Below are 23703 nucleotides of genomic sequence, written 5' to 3' on the forward strand. Positions count from 1 at the left end.
ATTTTAGAATTTTACTTCCTCTTTGCCTATTTTCTTTTTCATTCATACCTATTACAAAAGAGTAACTACATTCTTCCTTTAAAGAGAAACTCTGAAAGGAAAGGGAGTGTTCATTTCACTCTTGTCAGATATGGAGTCCTTTTCCTGGATTATCATTGATATTTTTTATTATTTTCATGATTCCTCCTTGATTGTCCATGTCTGTTCTCTGTGTTTTTATCTTGTAACATCATATCTTGATGTCAGACTTTATTCTTCATAGTCTGATTCACAAGGAATTATTAGAAAAGACTTATTTTAAAGACCTGTCTCCTTAGGAATAATTATACATGCAAAAGTCATCTCTTAGATAATTGAAAGTCTGGGAATAGAAGAAATCAACCATTTTAATGGTTATCTGTGTGCAGCCAACAGTATCTGCTTTTTTAGACATTTCAGGACTCCAGCTAAGCGTGAACCTCACATCAGAAGAAATACAAGAGCCATCTACTTCCATTGTTTGGGTGTTTTTTTAATGGTCCGATAAATCATTGATAGCTCTGTAGACTTTCCTTCGTATCTTTCTACTGCTGACAGAAAAGGAGGGTATTCTTCTATTCTCTACCAGTTTTTTGCTATAACAGCACACTTGTCAAAACAGTGAAAGTTTCACTTTTCCAGGTGTCTGATCGATACACAAAGATGTCAGAGATCCTCAGTGAGAGGAAGGTCATCCTTTGGATGCAGAGTCTGAAAGTTCATGATAGTTTCCAATTGTATTAACAGTGGATCACTTATCTTAACTGATAGAAAGCTCTCCTAATAGTTTGTAGAATGTGAAAACAAACAGACATACACCTATGCTACGTGACAGCTCTATTGATACACCTTGAAACTTTTAGCTTCCCATACCATACCCAAAGATAATCACCCTCTGGGACTTAAATAAGAAATACTCAGGAAAAGAAAAATTAAGGATGCCCTTAGGAGCAGAGACTTGATCTTTAAAAAAAGAACAAGATCTCAAATCCAGAGTTAGCTTGACCTGTTATGGGTCATGGAGATGCTTTGCTCTACCTAGAATTCAACATGCTTCTATTCTCTAAAAGTACATCCACATGAAAATGCACATATTAGTATAAATGTGAAGCAAAATTGCTGGGCATCTCTCACACTCTCCTCCCTCCAGACACCTAACTTAATTATTTGGCTTTAGTTTTTTAATTCTGGCAATGATAGTGTTCCATTTTATTGTATCTGTAATACCAATTTAAACACTTTTCAGATGTCAGCATGAGGTACGAAAGTGTGTTTGGGGAATGAGGATATCAAAGATGTTACCCACACGAATGTTGCGGCGTCTACCTGCCATATGCCTAACAGCCCTGAAGAGCAGGGTCTTGTTACCAGTTTATTTAGACATCAGTTGTAGCCCATAAATTCTTACAGAGAGGATCTGCATTTTATGTACATCTAAATTATTAGAATTCAATTATATATGTTGCTGAGGGTGGGAAAGAAGAAATCGAATAGCAACTTAAATCATGTTAAGTGATTTTAGTATCATTCTAGTCAATGCATGTAACTCTGCAGTGAACATCAGATGTGAGAAGTGAATTTATTGTACTCAGTATCAGTTCCGTCTTGTGTCTGATAGTGGTACACCTCACCACACACAGGGGGGTTCTAGAGTTTTTATACGACATGATGTGAAATGCCAGCTTCATCTACAGCTGCACTGAACAAAACAGCAGCTATTACAAAGCTGGAGGAAATATGTAGCTCTGTTGGAATTATCTGGAGAAAGCATATTAGTCTCCAATGTGGTGCCTACAGGATTTCCAAAGACAATTTAACTTCTATGAAATATTCATTTTATGTGCAGTCTTTAGAGCTAACTCCCATATAAGATATGGCCCTGATGCATTGACCAAATAAAGGTAGATCAAGGGCCTAATTTTACAGACTCTCTTTTTTCTCCTAATTTTCCATAAATGGGTTAGTTACCTTTAAGATAGCATGACTTCTTTTTCTGTTAACTTTTATTTTAGGTTTAGGGGTACATGTGAAGTTTTATTATGTAGGTAAACTCATGTCATGATGTTTTGTTGTACAGATTATTTCATCAACTAGGAATTAAGCCCAGTATCCAATAGTTATTTTTCCTGCCCCTCTCCCTCCTCCTATCCTTCACCCTCAAGTAGACCCCAGTGTCTGTTGTTTCCTTCTTTGTGTTTGTAAGTTCTCATCATTTAGCTCCCACTTATAAGTGAGAATTATGCAGAATTTGGTTTTCTGTTCCTGTGTTAGTTTGCTGAGGATAATGGCCTCCAGCTCCACCCACATTGCCACAAAAGACATGATCTCATTCTTTTTTATGGCTGCATATTATTCTATCCATGGTGTATATGTACTGCATTTTCTTTATTTAATCTGTCATTCACTGGAATTTAGGTTGATTCCATGTCTTTGCTATGATGAATAATGCTGAAATGAATATTCAGGTGCATGTGTCTTTGTGGTAGAATGATTTATATTTCTTTGGGTATATATCCAATAATGGGATTGCTGGGTCAAATGGTAGTTCTGCTTTTAGCTCGTTGAGGAATCACCATATTGCTTTCCACAATGGCTAAACTAATTTACACTCCCACCAACAGGGCATAAGTGTTCCTTTTTCTCTGCAACCTAGCCAGCCTGTTGTTTTTTTTTTTTTTTTCTTTTTACTTTTTAATAGTAACCATTCTGACTGGTGTGAGATGGTATCTCATTGTGGTTTTGATTTGCATTTCTCTAATGATCAGTGATATTGAGCTTTTTTTCATATGCTTGCTGGCTGCATGTATATCTTCTTTTAAAAAGTATCTGTTCATGTTTTATGCCCATTTTTTTTCAGTTTTTACAGTTTTATTTAAACACAAAACATGCACATGAGCTGTCTACTCATTTTCTTTGCTGCACAGCCTGGAATTGGGGTGATATTCACTTTTAAATGGGGTTATTTTTCTCTTATAAACTTGTATACATTCCTTATAGTTGCTAGATATTAGACTTTGTAAGATGCACAGTTTGCAAAAATTTTCTCCCATTCTGTAGGTTGTCTGTTTACTCTGTTGACAATTTCTTTTGCTGTGCAGAAGCTCTTAAGTTTAATGAGGTCCCACTTGTCAATTTTTGCTTTTGTTGCAATTGCTTTTGGTGTCTTTGTTATGAAATCTTTGTCTGTTCCTATGTCCAGGATAGTATTGCCTAGATTGTCTTCCAGAGTTTTTATAGTTTTGAGTTTTATATTTAAGTCTTTAATCCACCTTGTGTTATTTTTTGTATATGGTCTAAGAAAGGGACTAACCTCAGTCTTCTGCATATGGCAAGCCAGTTATCCCAGCAAGATGCTGTGATTTCTTTGTGTCTTCTCAGAGCAAGAGTCTTTTCTTGATCTGATTTTGGAATAAAAGGTGAATTAAGAAAGTGAATATTATCCAAGCAAAGTTCTACTTCTCATGCATATTTATGTTCAAATTTAAGAGAAAGGAAAAGGTAACATTTTCAATTTTCCAAGCATCATGTGCATGCACCATACATTTTGCTCATATTTTAGGATATTTATAATACATTATTATTACATTAGTTTGTCAGGGTTGCTATAACAAAGTACCACTAAGTGGGTACTTAAACCACAGAAATGTCTTACAGTTCTTACAGGTCTGGAAACTAAAAACTCAGTAACTGCAGGATTCTTCCCATATGATGGCTTGAGAAAGATCTGTTTACTGTCTCTCAGCCTGTTTTTGGTAAGGTATTGACAATATTTGATGTTCCTTAGGCCATAGATGCATCACTCTGATCTCTGCCTTTTTGTTCACGTGGCAATATCCCTTTGTACAGGTTACTCTGTATCCAACCTTCTTTATAAAAGTCCTAAAAAGACTATTGCCCTTATAAAGTCCTTATAAATATCCAAAAGCTCTTGTTGGATTATAGGTTTTCTTTATACCAGTATTGACTTCATCTTAACGAATTATATCTACAATGACCCTATTTTTAAATAAAGTCACATTGTGAGGTATTAGGGTTTAGAACTTCAATATATGAATTTGGAGGGAACACAATTTAACCCCTAACAACAATTAGTTAACATGGTTTTATTTCCTTTTTTAATTATTATTAGGTAATGTTTATATAAAAATGCAAACACATCAGCTCAAAAAATCATTTCAAAGTAATCAATTAACAGGTTTCACTGAGTGTCTATTGTTCTGCTAAATATTATTAGATATTATTAGAGATTAAAAAAAAGAGATGTAAAAAAAGACCGTTTTCTAAACTAACATATCCTCCCACCTAGCAGAAGGGACAAAACAAGCCAACAACAGCAACTTATCTTACATAGAAAAACACACTAAAACATCCAATTACAGACCAAACATCCTAGATCTTTTCCACATAATCTGACCCCACCTTGCAATATTTTTTTGTTGTTGCTTTTTCTACAGGCATATTTTGAGTCAATGTTCCTTGGTCATATTCCTGCAAATGTTCAAATTCATAAGAAAGCAGGTCCTGTTTATGGGTTTAGGGGCTGCATTCTAGACCTTCAAGTAAACAACAAAGAATTCTTCATCATCGACGAAGCACGACGTGGAAAGAATATTGAGAATTGTCATGTCCCTTGGTGTGCTCATCATCCGTGCCGCAATAATGGCACCTGCATCAGGTCAGTACTAGTCTCCTGATTCCCAACCTATATTACATGACCCCAAATTCTTAAAATAACAAAAGCTGGCAGCATTGTCCTCTGAGAGATGGAAAAGACAAGTCCAGAACCTCAAGTTTTTCTATGCATCACCTCGATGATACACACGTGTGGTAAATTCTTGTTTGTCCAAAGAAATGTATATATTGTAACTCAAGTGACGAGAGATTCTGACTCTGACAATAACTAGGTAACTGGACCTGGTTTTGGCAATTTCAAATGCATCCAAGTTTTTATCTAGGTGTTCTAGCTTTTTGTAAATATGAATAAGAAGTTATTATTCATTGGTGATGGTTTTGATATATTTATTAATTTTTATCATACTTGCTTTTTATCTGCAAAAAAAGAATCTGCTTAGATTGCTAAGATTCAAGATGGAGTAAAAATTACCTATGTCTGTGTTTTTCTTTTTATTTGTAATCCTATATCCTATCATGCTTATAAACTTAAGAAGATTTTAATTAAAATTACTTTCTGCTCCACTTAAATGTCTTAACTGAATCAACCCTGAGGGAGTCTCATTTGAACAGTATAAAACATATTCCCAATTTCCTTCAGTTATCTGAGAATTCTTTATTTTGGGACTACAAATAACAACACAATGGAAGCTGAAACAGATACAACTTAAAATAATTCAAGTCAAGAAAAAATTGACCAAATCTCACAGGAGCTATTTTAATTAATTAATCTCAGTATTTTCAAGGGACAAGCTATCAAGCAGTCAATAATGACTCCATAAAAGTAAACATCTCTATACACAGTGTAAAAAGATAAATTGTATTTAAAAAAAGGATTAAAAAATGCTAGGCAGAAATAAACTCTGAAAGTGATCATTAGAACAGTAAATAAAAAAAGAGGGAGAGAGGAAGAACCAAATCGCAAAGACAAGAAACAGGACTGGACAGGTATGATAAAGTCAAGTTGATGTAGTTACCAGAGATTGCAGAATGATAGTAATACATTTGAAAAAAATAAAAATCAAGGCATGGTTAGTGGAAAGGGAAGAGAGAGTTTCTCAGAGTGTCTAGAAATTTGGCTTCTGATTCAGTGTGGAAGTATGACTTGATTTATACAATTGGTACAATAACAGCAACACAGATCTATTCAACAAAAGAGAAGTACAACAGATACAGATTTAAAGAATGAAAAGTGAGTAAATTTGGGGGCTAAGAGTGAAGATGTCTCCTTGACCATCATCACTTTCCTCTAGTCTTTACTTGATAAATATTTTGCTTTATAATGGACCCACTAATACCAATTGTTTTTCAAAATGTAATAATGCAAAACTAATTTAGCAAGGCAATCTTCAGAACCCTGCAGAAAAACCTGCAATTCTGTAGAATTAAGCGAAATAGAAACAGGAAAAAAACTTCTCTACTGACTTCATTAATGTCTGAAATATTTGTGTCATTCAATCTAAGTAAATATTTTCCATGAGGCTTTATCACTGATGAAATTAAGAAGTGACAAAAATTGCGATTCCTCCCTCCCTAAGTGTGGTGAACATACTCTACTATGACGCTGCAGTCCCCAACCTGTTGTTGTTCATGCCTTTGTGTGATCCTCCCTCCCTGAATGTGGATGAGACCCGTAACTTACTTTGAACCAACAGACTACCCAATAAACTAAGGTGATGAGATGTCACTTCCAGGATTAGACCGCACAGAAGTGTAAGCTGTATGTTATAAAGAGATGATCTCTTTTTTCTGGCTTTGAGGAAGCAAACAGTAGTTTGGGGAAGGCCCACATGACAAGGCACTGAGAACGACCTCCAGCCAACAACCAGCAAGGAGTTGAGGGTGGCTCCTGGCTGACAACCAGCAAATATTGAAACACTCATTCTTACAGCTGCAAAGAATTGAATTTTACCAACAACCGCGTGAACTTGAAAATGGGCCCTTTCCCAGTCAAACCTTGAGATGAGACCCCCAACCTAGCTAACACCTTTACTGCAATGCGAGATCCTTAGGCAGAAAACCCAGTGAAACCATACCCAAATTTGGCCCATGGAAACTGTGAGTTAACTGTTAGTACATTCTTTTAAGCTGCTAAGTTGGCGTTAATATTGTTATGCAGGAATAGAACACTAATACACTCTCATTTTCTGGAAAAGTGTCTAACATCACCAACTCAGAGAAATAGGTAAGAATAAGATTTACTTTAGAACATTAACTTTCTGATATTTTGTAAGCCAAGAACATGTTAAATAAAATAAACCTCTTATCTGCAAGGATTAAAGAACATCACATTAGTTCCAATCTCAATTATTTAATATGTATTTGAAAATAACAATGAAGATAATCATCCTGACAGGATATATATAAGCAGTCCTAGATTTGTTTATACTTTATATATTGATTCTCTTAGACTTATTCCAACAAACATTATCTGAGAGCCAACTAAGAGCCAAGGTATAGGTAAATCAAAGATGTATATTCAAGACACCAGGTTTGCACACAAAGAGTTTTTATTCTAGTAAGGAAGCTCTATCAGCTCTTCAAGACTCAAGGTAAATTTTCGCACAAAAATATATTAGTCAGTCTTCATCATGTACATTATCTCACCTTCCATACTCATTTCTAAGTCTCTCAACCTCTCAACCACAACTCCAGAGAAATCTACTGGAATGTCAACTGACTTGGCATGCACTGTTGAAAGACTTCCAGATCTGTGTGTTTCCTTATACTGCTGGCCAAATGGAGACGTGCCACTTGTGTATCATTAAGTATAACACTCTTCACATCTTATGAACAACATGCTTTCTATCTTGATTGCCAGTGCTTAACACCTGTAAACTACTCCTTGCACTGCTGCATACGGGACATGCTGCTCCATAGCAGCTGTGACTTATATTCCTGCAATCTCCTGTGTATTCCAACACCACAATACACTGGAGTTGGCCAGTTCCACAACAGCATTTTTTTAAAGTTATTAAAAGGATCTGAGAAGAAGTGCCTGCAGCGTATCAGAAGTTTAATACAAGAGAGCAGATAGTTGTGGGACCACGGAGATTATCAGAATAAGAATGCTGTCTTTCACTCTTCCCTGTTCTGTCTAAAACACCAATATCCAACCCTACAGCTAGCACTCCGGCAGTCTGTGCAGTAATCCAAAAAGGAGAACCAGAAAATGTACTGAAGGAGAACACAGACTCCCAATGAGAACATAAGCAGTTTCAGCTCATTAAGAAAAACACAGGTCAAAGAGGTAGGACACAAAGGTCCATCACCATGACCAACATTCTCCCTCAACAGATGCACACTCACACTTGGCATACACTGAGCAGTGTAGAGGCTTCCAACAAAGAAATTTAGAAAAACCCTGTCCTGATTTTGACAAAATGGATCTGAACTGACGTCATGATTTTGGTCACTCACTTCCTACCTATGTTGTAAGTGGAAGCCAAAGATTCTCTTTCTCTTTCTGCTGTTACATCATAAAGTGGATTTCTCCACAATCTTCTAAATTCTCTTCCACTTTCTTCTCACCCTTTGGTTCTGTTTTTTGCCTCAGTCCATGCCATCTGACCTGATCTCACTCCTGAGCCTATCTAGGCAGAGTTTTAAACTTCCCTTCTCCTTTCTCCTATTTTCTCAGAAGAGGAAATTGGATGCAAGACAGCATTCAAAATAGCAGATCAATTTCAATAATATGTGTTAATATTCAGCCTCTCTGGATTCAAGGGGAATGAACAAGATGGCCTGATGAAATTCTTTATAGGCTTACAAGTTATATTACTTTATTTTCAAAGTAATAAGACTGTTTATGTTCAGAATAAAAGAGTAATTATTACAGAGACAGAAAGAAAGCCCTTTTACCTCTCCGCTTGCCTCTCTCAAAATACAGAGACACTGATGTTTTAATACTATAGCATGTAGGCATTAAGTTTTTACTTTGAAATGCAAATAACAATTTCTCATCACAGTTTAATAGTTCTAGGATATGACTCTAATTCAAAGGTTAGGGAATGTTTCCTAATGGGGTATATGAGAACCTTAAGAAAGAGAGATTTTTCACCACACACACACACATACACACACACACACACACACACACACACACCCACAGACTTGAGCATTCTAATCCACATCTCCTGAAAATGCATGCCTATTTTCCCCAATAAGTAAAGAATAATAGTGCTATAGCATGAGATAACCCCTAAAGAAATCGCCTCTCTACACAAGAGTAGGGTAATGAATGGAGTTTTAGTCCCATAGAGTTAGACTTTAGGGTTCACAAAATGACATGCTGTTACCATGGATATTTGTAAAGAAAATCATCAGTAATTTTTCTACCTTGGTTGATCTAATTTACTGCTGTAAAGAGCTGTTCCTACACTGTATATGATTGTAATCTGCTTACAAGACGACAAATTTCATGTTGAAAAGTATCAAGGAAAGTAACACTTCAGCAGTTTTACTGAGCAAATGTCATTCTGCTTTGAGTACCATCACATGTTTCTGAATAGTGTCCAATCTTTGTTCATTTTGTTATAAATCTGTACTAGAATTTTCAAACCCCTGCGGTTGCTCATTTCAGAGAAGTTCAAATTGCATGTAGTGAAATTCAGCTTAGAAAGTAATACAGAAGGGTTATTCTGAGTATCCAAATATCTATGGATTTAAAACAAGCTGTTTCCAAAAGGGCATAGGAAGGTTAGCAAATTAAACGATAATATTTAAATCACTTTCCCTTTTCTGAGCCAAATGTTTTTAAATAAATTAAACAATAATTAAAAGAAGCATCAGGTTTGGGAATATACCGTATACAATCACACCACTAGAAACTTACATCACTGACATTACAGCAAATAATTATTGAGACACTAATTTTAAATTTATTCTTAATTGTACCAGGAGCTAAGCACATATAAATGTATTTTATCATGCACTGAAAGTCAGTAATTCCCACATCTCAATGAATCTGCTGTCTATGTTTCTAACTGTTCTCATAGCTTTTACTCATCACTAACCAGTGCTATCCTCCACGTTCTAAGACGGAGGCTAGCAAACATTTTCTGTAAAGAGCCAGACAGCAAATATCAGACTTTGTATTACAACAACTTAACTCTCCTATTGCAGCAGAAATGTAGCCACTGACAAAATATAAACAAATGGATATGACTTTGTTGTGTTCCAATAAAACTTTATTTACCAAAATAGGTAGCTGGCAGGATTTGGCGAAAGGGCCATCTTTTGCAGACCACTGAACTGGGCAACAAATGGATAAACTAGTGTTATTCAACTAACTGAGCAAGACTGAAGAAATCAAACCCAACTGAAATTAATAATTTTTCCATATTAAGCAAGCTTCAAACAGGGTATGTGTTTGTTTAACATTCAGAAATTACCATTATTCTCAGTATCCCATGTGAATAGAGGTGAGTTTGTTTCCTTTATTCTTTACTTTCAATCCATTTTCCCTATTATCTCATTTTGTAGACTTTATTTTAGCATTGGCAGAAAGAAGGCAGTTTTTCATGATTCCTGAGGTTTTTAGTTTCCAACTCATTTAGCACTTCAAAATGAGCTAGGAGTCATAAATTGAATTTGAAATTGCAATAGTAAGAACTGTTACACAATATAAAGAATGACTATCATGTCTTAGCTTTTCCATTTGTTCTGTAATAAGTTGCAGCCCCTCACAAAATTTTTGATTGTCTTTATTGTCATTTCACAATGTCATGTAGCTAGGAATCACCTGCTGAGATCTTTTAGTTTTTGTTCTGTATCTAGTCCAGATTACCCCAGTCTAGTTCAGCAATCTATCCTATTCTTCTAAATACCACAGGAAAAAAAGGGTCTATTTCAGATCAATTTCTTACCACACACTTTGACTAATAACATTTTCAAATATTTAACCCTTCTTAACTGCTACACTTTCTGTCTGTAATCTACATCCTTGAAATTGTACACAGGATTTAACTGTCCCTTGTACTAGAAGACTATTTTATATTTGGTTAGATTATTCGCAACTGTAAAAGTTTACCAGTGAACCTCCAAACAGCTCCACTGTAGGCAGCCCTTGTTGTTACAGAAACGGGGGGAAAATACTAACTAGGTTTTGGGTAAGAACTTAGAAGCATACATGGTTTCATAGTTTTCCCTACCTTTCTCTTTGTACTAATTAATTGAATATTTAAGGCATTTTCTACATAATTCATTCACTAAAATCAGTCTCTAGTGTGTGAGTATCAAAAGAATTTTTTCTTCTGTCATCAATATTGTCCATACTCTCTAGGACTCCACTTTACTTTCCCTCACTGGAATATCATGCAGGTTCCAGAGCCCTCTATGTATGTTCACATATTAAATCATCTGGTTCAAACTACACCAATTTAAAATTTCTGTCTCATAATCCAATTTAGTGATCACCAGCCCTCTGCCAGGTTAGACAAACCTCAAGTTCAAGAATTTAGAGTAGGGAAGGAATGTGATGCATTCTTGATTTCTTTCTATCCCTCTTCTGTTTCTAGTTTCTCCAGTTTTGGGTCTGGTTTGAGGCAGGAGGGATTTGACTGAAAAAATATAGAAAGGTTTTCTTATGAACTGGTGCCATTATGGTTCTGTATTGATTTTGTACCCTCTGACACAGAAACTCAGTGCTGGATCTCTTGTCAGATACATGCAGGAGTCCTCACCAAGTCTTCCTCCAAGGGCCACTCCAGGGTTCAGTTGCCTGAGGGGGGAAATGTTCTCTGGTTTATTCTCTCCACCCATCCTTCGCAGCTCCATACCTGCTGACGTCCCCTCACCCAGTAGCAGAGTTGGCCTACTTAGAACCTAATGAAGCTTAAGAGGCCCTCAACCTTGTACATGTCTTTCTGAGACTGGGAGTTGCTAGGAATTGCAACAATTTCTCACAATTTCCTTTGGGAAGGGAAATCAAGTTGTAATCAGGAAACATCACCATGTAACCTCTAGTGTTTGACAGCATAATAGGGTAACAATACTTGTTATTGATAAATTATTAGCTATCAATAATTTATTACATGTTTCAAAATAGCTAAAAGATAACATTTGGAATGTTCTCAACACAAAGAAATTATGTTTGAAGTGATGGATACTCCAATTATTCATTTGATAATTACACATATGCATTAAAATATCACACGTACCCCATAAATATGCAAAATTATTGTTGTACGTATTCTGTATTATGTATAGATCACTGTATATGTACAGTAATATACAGTAATATTTATCTCTTTTACAATTATTATGTATCCATTTTTAAAACTACAGTACAGTAGGAGGCTGCATTGAGTAATAATAAAACTCTCGTCTCCTGAAAAAAAAAAAACTATAGTACAATTTAAAAGAGAGTTCAGAGAAAGAGACCTGAAACTCCAAATATTGAAGTAATTTGCTGTGATTTATTTTCTCATTCTAAATAAATAATCACTTTTATGTATAATTTTTATTTGAATCTGTAAAATATTTTGCTTATAAAATGCCATAAAATTATATGAGCTTCAGGCCCCACAAAATCTAAACTTCCCTCTACAATTCTCTGAGATGGGATTCTGGCAAGACAACTCAAGCCCAGTGTCAAAGTTTAATTTTCAAAAAGTTATAAACATGATTTTTACACAGTTGTATAAACCAAATACCAAAGATTCATTTAGCTCCTATATGAAGTAACCATCACGAAGGTAAAGTTGGTTGAAAAAGAATTCAAGAGACTGAGCTTTTATAGGCACAGAAAACATGCTAAAATAAGATTGCAAGGTTAGAGACAAACTGGTTAATATTCTATAAGGCAATAAAATGTAATTTTGTGATGCTTTCTACCAGCCTGTATTCATTTGCTTCTCCATCAAATCACAACCTACAAGTTTGCATGTAACTTCACAGAGTCCTGGTCTAATTAATAGTATTAATACACTTCATAACAACGTTTTGGTCAACAACAGACCAGATATATGATGGTGGCACCATAGGATTGTAATGGAGCTGAAAAGTTTCTATTTTCTAGTGATGTTGTGGCAAATGTAACATCATAGCACAATTACTTTTGTTTTTATAAATTTAGTGTAGAGTAAGTGCATGGTATTTATAAAGTCTACAGGAACATACAGCAGGGTTTTAGCCCTTTACATTCACTCACCACTCACTCACTGATTCACACAGGCAACTTCCAGTTCTGTAAGCTCCTTTCATAATAAGGGCCCTATATATATAGGTGTACCATTTCTTCTCTTTTAAACTGTATTTTTTTTTAATTGCATTTTAAGTTTTGGGGTACATGTGAAAAACATGCAAGGTTGTTGCGTAGGTGCATACGTGGCAGTATGATTTGCTGCCTCCCTCCCCTTCACCTATATCTGGCATTTCTCCCCATGCTATCCCTCCCCAACTCCCCACCCCCCCACTATCCCCCCTCCCCGCCAACAGACCCCCGTGTATAGTGCTGCCCTCCCTGTGTCCATGTGTTCTCTTTGTTCAACACCCGCCTATGAGTGAGAACATGTGGTGTTTGATTTTGTGTTCTTGTGTCAGTTTGCTGAGAATGATGTTTTCCAGGTTCATCCATGTCCCTACGAAGGATGTGAACTCCTCGTTTTTAATGGCTGCATAATATTCCATGGTGTATATGTGCCACATTTTTCCTGTCCAGTCTATCATCGATGGGCATTTGGGCTGGTTCCAGGTCTTTGCTATTGTAAACTGTGCTGCAATGAACATTCGTGTGCATGTGTCCTTATAGTAGAACAATTTATAATCCTTTGGATATATGCCCAGTAATGGGATTGCTGGGTCAAATGGAATTTCTATTTCTAGGTCCTTGAGGAATCGCCACACTGTTTTCCACAGTGGTTGAACTAATTTACACTCCCACCAACAGTGTAAAAGTGTTCCTATTTCTCCACATCCTCTCCAGCATCTGTTTTCTCCAGATTTTTTAATGATCGCCATTCTAACTGGCGTGAGATGGTATCTCAATGTAGTTTTGATTTGTATTTCTCTAATGACCAGTGATGATGAGCATTTTTTCATATGTTTGTTGGCCTCATGTATGTCTTCTTTTGTAAAGTATCTGTTCATATCCTTCGCCCATTTTTGAATGGGCTTGTTTGTTTTTTTCTTGTAAATCTTTTTTAGTTCATTGTAAATTCTGGATATCAGCCCTTTGTCAGACGGGTAGGCTGCAAAAATTTTTTCCCATTCTGTTGGTTGCCGATTCACTCTATTGACTGTTTCTTTTGCCGTGCAAAAGCTGTGGAGTTTGATTAGGTCCCATTTGTCTATTTTGGCTTTTGTTGCCAATGCTTTTGGTGTTTTGGTCATAAAGTCCTTGCCTACGCCTATGTCCTGAATGGTTTTGCCTAGGCTTCCTTCTAGTGTTTTTATGGTGTTAGGTCTTATGTTTAAGTCTTTAATCCATCTGGAGTCAATTTTAGTGTAAGGTGTCAGGAAGGGGTCGAGTTTCTGCTTTCTGCATATGGCTAGCCAGTTTTCCCAACACCACTTATTGAACAGGGAATCCTTTCCCCATTGCTTGTTTTTTTCAGGTTTGTCAAAGATCAGGTGGTTGTAGATATGTTGTGTCGCCTCCGACGCCTCTGTTCTGTTCCATTGGTCTCTATCTCTGTTTTGGTACCAGTACCATGCTGTTTTGATTACTGTAGCCTTGTAGTAGAGTTTGATGTCCGGTAGTGTGATGCCTCCCGCTTTGTTCTTTTTGCTTAGAATTGACTTGGCTATGCGGGCTCTCTTTTGGTTCCATATGAAGTTTAAGGTGGTTTTTTCCAGTTCTGTGAGGAAGGTCATTGGTAGCTTGATGGGGATAGCGTTGAATCTGTAAATTACTTTGGGCAGTATAGCCATTTTCATGATATTAATTCTTCCTAACCATGAACATGGAATGTTTCTCCATCTGTTTGTGTCCTCTCTTATTTCGTTGAGCAGTGATTTGTAGTTCTTCTTGAAGAGGTCCTTTACGTTCCTTGTTAGTTGTATTCCTAGGTATTTTATTCTCTTTGTAGCAATTGTGAATGGCAGTTCATTCTTGATTTGGCTCTCTTTAAGTCTATTATTGGTGTATAGGAATGCCGGCATCTTTTATTTGTTTAGATAACACAAATACCACTGTGTTACAATTACCTACAGTATTCAGTACATGTTTCAGTAGTACATGCTGTACAGATTTGTATTATAGCTTAGGAGCAATAGGCCATACTGTATAACCCAGGTGGATAGTAAGCTATGCCACTGAGGTTTGTATAAGTACACTCTATGATACTCGATCACTGATGAAATCACCTAATGAGGCATTTCTCAGCAGTGTTATTGAGTGACACATAACCGTAAACAGTGAGCCAAATAAAAATGCACCTTCTAGAGAATTACATAATCCTTAAGACAGTCAATCAGACAATGCTCTAGCATGACATTAAAAGAACATGTGGCTCTCCTTTTGTATTATTACTAATTTTTGAACCTTTTCTGAACACCAGACATTTTCTGCATTACCAGAAGATAGGAGCTCCAGCTGCTGCAGTGTAACCCTCTGCTGTACTTAATGTTTAACAAGAAAAGGTCGTGATGAGCAAAGAAGTACTTACACAAAGATACACATGCTATTAGGAAAGAAGAAAAGGAGAAACACAGGCATGCTTTAACTCATTGTTACTTAGAAAGTAATGCACCACAACAAAAATTTTGGTAATTGTTTTCTGGTTTTTTTTCTAGAACATTCATGTTTATAAATTATTTTGATCTAAATCTGTCTGATTAAAATAGAATATGTATCCTTCATAACATCAATCTGTCCCTTCTTTTATAGTATCAGCACTATGGAGCCTCTTTTGTGGTAAGCAGTGTAATGATCAGTGGATTCACAAAGATAAACAAGACATGGAAACCTGTTCCACATATTACTTTGCTGATGATAATCTCAAGTGTGTAAAACATTAAGGCATGCAGAACAAATTGTGTTTCTCCATTTATACATATAGCAAATGCAAGTTAGGTTAAAACAGCCTAGGTTTCACAATTTCTATTGTTTATTTTTTTATCTCATTTCTTTCCTCCATTCTACAAGTGCCAGGTCTTGTGAAAATGGATTGATGTGAGGTCATTTCTTCTTGCTTGGAGAGTGTGACTGAAACTGCAGGGTTTTTAGTTGCTTATAAAAGTGGATCACATATTTGGAAAGCATAACTCTTACCAATGTAAGTGTCACCAGTTCTTGGTAAAGTACAAATGCAGTTTAAATTGATTTTCTAACCACTTTTATTACTGCCATCCTTGAGTGTGTAGCAACAAGGGCTGGGCATTTGTTTTTACAGGGCATAAAGCATTTATTAATAGATCTCCAGCAAATCAGAGTTTTATTAAAGTCATGATTACAAATAAAATTATATTTTAATGAGAACAAATAAGATTAAATATGAAGAAAATTCCTTAACACCAAATTTGAAAAGCCTCAAAGAGTTAAAAGTTTCAAGGACTGACCAATGGAAAAGACCACTGTCAAATTCCACATATATTTTTTATATCATATTTATGCAGCAAGGTCAAAGAAGTAGGTGGAAAAATCTCATCTTCAATTTTCTCTACCCTTAGGTAATAATACATGGAGAACTCATTTACACTGATTGATCTTCCTGGGCATAAGAGACTTCTGTGCCTTAAATCCCATCTGAAACCTATCTCTTCTCTTTTTTTACAGTATGCTAATAGTTTCTCTCCCTTGCTCTCTTCTTCAAGAACAAGCCCACTAAATTTGACCTGCTAATATGGTTTTCTTGACTGTCACCTTCCTTCAAAAACTATTTATTAATGTTTTTATTAGTAGGAAAAGATGTGTTAAAGCCTGTTTATTTTGTAAATAGAAGCATTTATTTTTGTTAACCACTTACAGATTGAATTCATGCACCAAAAAAATAAATAAATACATAAAGATATGGCAAATTGTGTTAATCACTATGATTTTTACATATAATTAAACATGCCACTGTTAAAATTGTGTGAAAAGCCTGACAAACAAAATGAAAACAGAGCAAAGTTAAAGCTGGAACAAAATGTGAGATATTCAGAATCCTTTGGTTTTGGGTTTACAAAATGCTTAAAATAAGAAGTTTAAATGATTAGTTCAGAAAGAAAACAAAACAATCCTTTTGGTTAAGTAGTAGACAAAGTTCCCAAGTCTGACATTTTTTTCCTCACCCATTTGCTGCTAGACCTTGTACCTTAAGAAAACTGCTTAACATTTTATTCCAGAAAAATGAAATAAAAATTACTCCCACCTTTCTACTTAAACCCTGAGTGATTTGAAGCCAAAAGTGAAAACTTGGTAAAGACTTGAGAGTATATAAACTACTTGGGAAAAAACTGGAAAATAAATCTGGATTTTTTTTTTTTTTTTTTTTTTTTTTTTTTTTTGAGGCGGAGTTTCGCTCTTGTTACCCAGGCTGGAGTGCAATGGCGCGATCACGGCTCACCGCAACCTCCGCCTCCTGGGTTCAGGCAATTCTCCTGCCTCAGCCTCCTGAGTAGCTGGGATTACAGGCACGCGCCACCATGCCCAGCTAATTTTTTGTATTAGTAGAGACGGGGTTTCACCATGTTGACCAGGACGGTCTCGATCTCTTGACCTCGTGATTACTGATAGTAAAATGTCATGGTTTCAAGCAAGTACTGTCCAGATATTACCACCACTGATTAACATTGACCTAAAAATTACCAAGTGCTGTCTGTGATGGGATATGCATAGTTGCATTGTTCTCATACGAATTTATCTTAAAATAAAGTTACTACTTAAAATATCTTTATAACATAGTTTAAAATTTTTCTTTCAAAAATAATAAAATGGAGTATAAATGAATTAAGAGATTGGTTCAAATGAGCACTAATAATAAAGAAAGGATAAATTCTAATATTTTAGACTTTAATTCAATGCTCTCTATCCTAATATCTGAAATGTAAATCAAGCATTTGTTCCATCACAATTAAAAAAGGTACAATTAAAAAAGGTTAGTTCTCTTCTTGCAAATTTAAGTTCCTTGTAGTTTCTGGACAAGAAGACATTTATTCAGCCAACAAATACATGAAAAAAAGCTCATCATCACTGGTCATTAGAGAAATGCAAATCAAAACCACAATGAGATACCATCTCTTGCCAGTTAGAATGGCAATCATTAAAAAGTCAGGAAACAACAGATGCTGGAGAGGATGTGGAGACATAGGAACATTTTCACACTGTTGGTGGGAGTGTAAATTAGCTCAATCATTGTGGAAGACAGTATAGCAATTCCTCAAGGACCTAGAACCAGGAATACCAATTGACTCAGCAATCCCATTACTGGGTATATACCCAAAGGATTATAAATCATTCTACTATAAAGACACATGCACATGTATGTTTATTGTAGCACTCTTCACAATAGCAAAGACTTGGAACCAACCCAAATGCCCATCAATAATAGACTGGATAAAGAAAATGTGGCTAATATAATTTATGGAATACTCTGCAACCATAAAAAAGATGAGTTCATGTCCTTTACAGAGACATGGATGAAGCTGGAAACCATTATTCTCAGCAAACTAACACAGGGACAGAAAACCAAACACCTCATGTTCTCATTCATAAGTTCCCACTTGTTCAACTCCCGTTGAACAATGAGAACACATGGACACAGGGAGGGGAACATCACACACCTGGGCCTGTTAAGGATTGGAGAGCTAGGGGAAGGATAGCATTAGGGGAAATACCTAATGTAGATGACAGGTTGATGGGTGCAGTAAACCACCATGGCATGTGTATACCTATGTAACAAACCTGCACATTCTGCACATGTACACCAGAACTTAAATTTTAATAATAATAAAGGTTACTTCTCTAAACTAAATTATTTAGTAACTATTTTTAGAAATGGGAATTACATATAAAGACTAGGCTATATAAAAAAATTATAGCTTCACCATTTTAGATTACTCTAACAGGCAAGAGGTCTGTGCTTTGCCCTTCCTCTTAAGTATGCCGCTAACCATTTCTGAACTTCACTTTCATCATTTGTGTAGAGAGGGAATTAAACTAGACTGGAATTTTCAAAGCTATTTTTCAAGTATGGTAATAAGCATTCCTTGGGGAAAGAAAAGCGGGCAAGGAGAAATTTCTGTAAGACAAATTCATAAAATGTCATATGTTCTGTTTTCCCTCTTGGAGTTTCAAAAAAAATCCTATAGAAAAGAACTCATTTAACTCTGCTTAGAAGAACCTAAACTAATCATCAAGAAAAATAAAGTATTTTTCCAGGAATGCCTATTAAGTACTAATATCACATAAAATAGTCTCTTTCTCAGAAATAGAGTGAAGAAATGCTTTAACAAATGATATAAACAAGGCCCAACAAGTGAAATTTTTTCTACTTTTAGAAGACTTCTAGAATAGAAGATTATACAGCAACAGTTGGGAAAGTCTTTGAGTTGAGCATGCTTCAATACCAAGAATCCTTTCTTCATATCTGACCTAACTTGCCATGTGCTTTAAGATATGCAGTTTTGTCTTTTCAGTCTGAGATTAATAGAATTTATAACAAATACAGTTGAAATGCAACGAAATTGGCAGAAAATCATGCCTAAAATACTTGAGTTCAGCCTTGAGGTAGGAAATTACCTAGCTGTTAGATCTATGTGGTGGATTGTGCCTGAATATCCACCTGACTAATTTCTTTCCCCTCTTCTCTCCCACAAATACTCTGGGGCTTGTTTATTTCCTTCTCCAGTCTACCTATCCACATAGAAACATAAGTTAAAGCCTCAAAAATGTTCTAGACCTAAATGTGAGCCACAAATATTTATATGCATGATTGCAGAATGACATTTTCTTCTCCCATGGAGAAAATTGAAGATCAACTTAGATTAAGTCTAAGAATCTTAGACTCTTTCCAGTGCTATTGTTTATAGTCTAGAAGTATATAATCTAATTGAAGAATTCAGAGAATGCATGTTGAATTAAACATATTGAGGAATATTTTCCTGTTTTATACTCTATCATTGTATGTATTTAAACGTCTATTACCATGCATACTGAGGGCTGCTGAGAAAATCTTTTAACATGTTAGTCAGGTGAAGTAAAAACTCAAATAATGCTAGGATGGAGCAAATCACACTGACAGGTAAATCATCCTTAAGTTGAAATAGACAGAAGAAATTACTTAGATGTTGTCATAGTGCAGTTCTTCATCGCTGGGCTTGACTGTCTATCGTCTGTTCTACTTTACAACTTTGTAGGGTTGGAGGTTAACTTGTAGATTTTTGTCCAGTAGAAACGGGAATAACTTGTTTCCAATAAAAAGGACCCTAAATGTTACAATTTATGATCCTGTTGGACATTATCTATTTTTATATCCAATGCAGCAATCTTAAAATTGCTTTTCAAATGTTCTTTAAATTACTTTTGGCATCTTATTATTTTCCTCATTAATTACTGAGTTAAATAAAATCTTGACATGCATTCATATTATATTTGGATAAGTAATGATTTTACCATTATGAAATTATACTTTATCAAAACTGTCTTCCAATTTCCTTCCTCATTATTTTTAAATAAAAGAACATGGATTTAAATGAAGACAGAGTGCACATTGAAGTAAGAAAGCAGTCACGGTGGAGAAGGGGAAAGACAATGTCAACCCTCTTGCTTCAGGACTGGGAGAAGGCATCACTTCTCTGACAGTAAGATGTGCTCCATCATCCTACAGATCTTCTATCTAGGGAACCATGGCCAGCTTCATGAACATGGGGCAAGTGCAGCAGCTCAGGACACCTTGCTCACAAGGGCCTTCACTAGGAGTGTAATGCTGTGAAGTGGTCACCTTAAAATTCTTAACATAATATCTTTGAATTTAGCTTTTGTAAATGAAATAAGTTGGAAAAATGGAGCAGGTGTCAAGGCTTTGGAGCCACGACTTACAGTTAGTCCCACTCTCACCACCTCACCGTGTCTCCAGGAAAAGTTCTTAACGACCTGCTTTTCTTCTCCAACCCAGTAACCACAGTCATCTCCACTCGTAGTGGGGTCTGAGTATGGACACAGGGAGAGTCAGGGTTGGGTACATACATTCAATGTGCTCAACTCAGTGCAGGTCCCCGGTGCCTGTGAAGGTCTGCTCTCACCCCATGAGTGTCCCCATGACTGAGGAAATGGCATTAAATGCAAATAATTTTTTTAAAAAAAGTGGTAAAAGCTTGCAAGAGAGAGAAAGAGACTACAACAGAAAGTCAAAGCTGTTCTACTGCTTTTCTGAGTTAGGGACTCCTCATTATCATCGTGAACTGTGCCCCATAGATTATGTGGCTGGTCCTGTGGGGGATGAAGAATGGGGATTCTCAATGTTGCATTGATAGATGTGTCCAATCCCCACAGACACGGACTGGCCACTACAAATATATCAAGTTAATTTATCATTGATCTTCAAATCTTTGTTTAGCTTCAAATCTGTTTTATTTTTATCTTAATGATACATGCTCAGAGAACAAAATAAATTCCTACTAGTACAGCTTGAGGTTATTTAAGGATTCTATAATAATTACAGGGACTATACAGAATACTTACTCTCTATTAGTTAGTTTTATACTAATCTACAGAAATCCATTAGGTTATTCTCTCTGCTTAGAATTTAAACACTGGAAATGAAATAAACAAAAATTCCTCATGCTCTTTTTTAAATGCAAACTCACAAAATCCAGGTTAGAAATACTTTAAATCTGGTTTCTAAGACTTTTACTGGTGTTACCATCTGTATTGATTTTGTATTATGAAATTGTCTTTAGACAAAAAAAAATCCATACTCAGGTCAGTTTTACAAGCACACCAAAAGAGAGCCTACTATGCTAGTCATTTTGCAAGGCATAAAAATAATGCAAATAATAAATCATAAACCTTATACTCAAGAAGTTTAAGGGGGGATGAGGATACCACAATATAACATATAAGTAATAAAATATATTTGTGCCATATTGAAAAATAAATCACTGTGAAAACACTCAGAATAAGAACAATAGAAACAGATGTATAAGTGGAATATAACATATGGTGCATCATCACCACAAGTTCAATTTTGATGTATTACGCTATTAGGTAAAATAACATATTACTTCTGTATAACCAAAAGCACGCTTTGTGTAATATAGATCTACTTCTCACATATTCCTACCAAGTTCTCCTCCTTTTGGATTTGCATTACTGACTAAAACTGCCAAGTAAGGAAAAATTCCAATGAAATTTCTGAGCTGCCTAGCATGGCTGACTGGAGACTTAATAGTGGTGAACATCATCACTTTTGAGCTCGTCTCGGGGAGCTTTTTACTGAAAGGAAGACTGAAGTTTATCAAGGGTCATCTGGCAGGAGAATCTTTTATTAGAGTTTTGAGAAACCTCTGAAATATTCTGCCTTCACCTTTCGAGCCTTGTAGAACAGCGAACTGCAGATCTCATAGCTAATATTCAAGCTGAAATTGGACCACATAGATATGAGAAATCAACTTGACATCAAAGGTTATCCATCTTCCCACACTGCTTTTCTTGCTCAAATCTCAATTCCACGGGTGCTTTTATTTTTTACTTCACTTTTTGGAATAAGAAAACAATAAAGATCTACACATACCTCTGCATTTTTCCCCAATTAGATGCATCTGCAAATCCAGCTGTGATTCTTTTGTTTTCTCTCAGATGCAGATATATAAGTTCATAACCAAGACTACAAAAATAAAGAATAGTATTTGCCCTTGAAAGTATTATGATGTAAGCTACCATGTCTTTATTTTAATCTGAAGCTCTCTTCTAATCTTTGCACTCATAACATTTTTTTCTGATATCTGAGTCTTTTTCAGAGAATATTCCTAGAAAAAGCAGAGAAATGTCAAACTAAAATAGCCCCGAAGAGCACATATAAATATAAAAGACAAATATTAAAAGCATGTTACAAAGGTCTGTCTTTATTATAATTAGTGAAAGCAGAAAAAAAATCAGTGTGGCAGAAATTCTAATGATACTTGTGACAGTACAATCTCACATAACCTAAAACTAAGCTGCAAAAGCCAACCTTATCATATACTGTTGAGTGATTTTTTTAATTTACTCTGCTGCTTAAAAGCTATGTGATTTGAGACATGTCACTTCACCTCTAAAAACGTACTTCTTTGAGATAGAGGAGATACCAATACCAGCTGGGATTACTCCCAGGACTCTAAGAGGCTGACATAAAATTACATGTATGGGAATGCTTTCAATTGCAAAACATCATACAAATGCAAGAATGTAGGCTGGGTGCAGTAGCTCATGCCTGTAATCCCAGCACTGTAGGAGGTCGAGGTGGGCAGATCATGAGGTCAGGAATTCGAGAACAGCCTGTCCGATATGGTGAAACCTCATCTCTTCTAAAAATACAAAAATCAGCCTGGTGTGGTGGCATGTGCCTGTAATCCCAGCTACTCGGGAGGCTGAGTGCAGTGGTGCAATCTCTGCTCACTGCAACCTCCACCTCCTGGTTCAATTGAGGTTGCAGTGAGCAGAGATCGCACCACTGCACTCAGCCTGGGAGACAGAGTGAGATTCCGTCTCAAAGACAAACAAAAACAAATGCAAAGACATTTTATTACATTGGCACAGAATGTTGAAAAAGAGAGAATGTGAAGGCTCTTTCTGATTTGAACAATTAGCTTCTGTTTTGCTTATGGGGCTTAATTATGGATTTTCATGTTTCCAAAATATTCACAAATTTATTTAAATAGATTCAGAACCAAATGAACATGGTGAATTGGTCAAAAGTCTAAAAATGTCTCCAAACTTGCTTATAGTCACTTGTGTCAGAATCACATCCATGCTTTTGATGCAAATATTCAGAGAGAGGTAAATTCCTCTTACTATTGGGTAGCATTGCCAATGTCAATAAGTCACTGTCTCTCTCCCCTCCAGAAACATCACAACATGTGGCTATACCACAGTTTGTAAAATATATTTTA

General features: G+C 35.8%; 1 protein-coding gene across 1 annotated transcript in view; it reads left to right on the forward strand.

The window, feature by feature from the left end:
* Positions 1-23703, forward strand: part of EYS (eyes shut homolog) — a 2025572-nt gene that overhangs the window by 1724777 nt on the left and 277092 nt on the right. The window contains 1 exon segment of the mRNA XM_021676159.2: positions 4473-4693. Within this exon segment, the coding sequence (XP_021531834.2) occupies positions 4473-4693 (221 nt within the window).

Source organism: Aotus nancymaae, unplaced genomic scaffold, assembly GCF_030222135.1.
Source record: "Aotus nancymaae isolate 86718 unplaced genomic scaffold, 86718_ANA_hifiasm-v0.15.2.pri h1tg000040l, whole genome shotgun sequence".
NCBI classification, from domain to species: Eukaryota; Metazoa; Chordata; class Mammalia; order Primates; family Aotidae; genus Aotus; species Aotus nancymaae.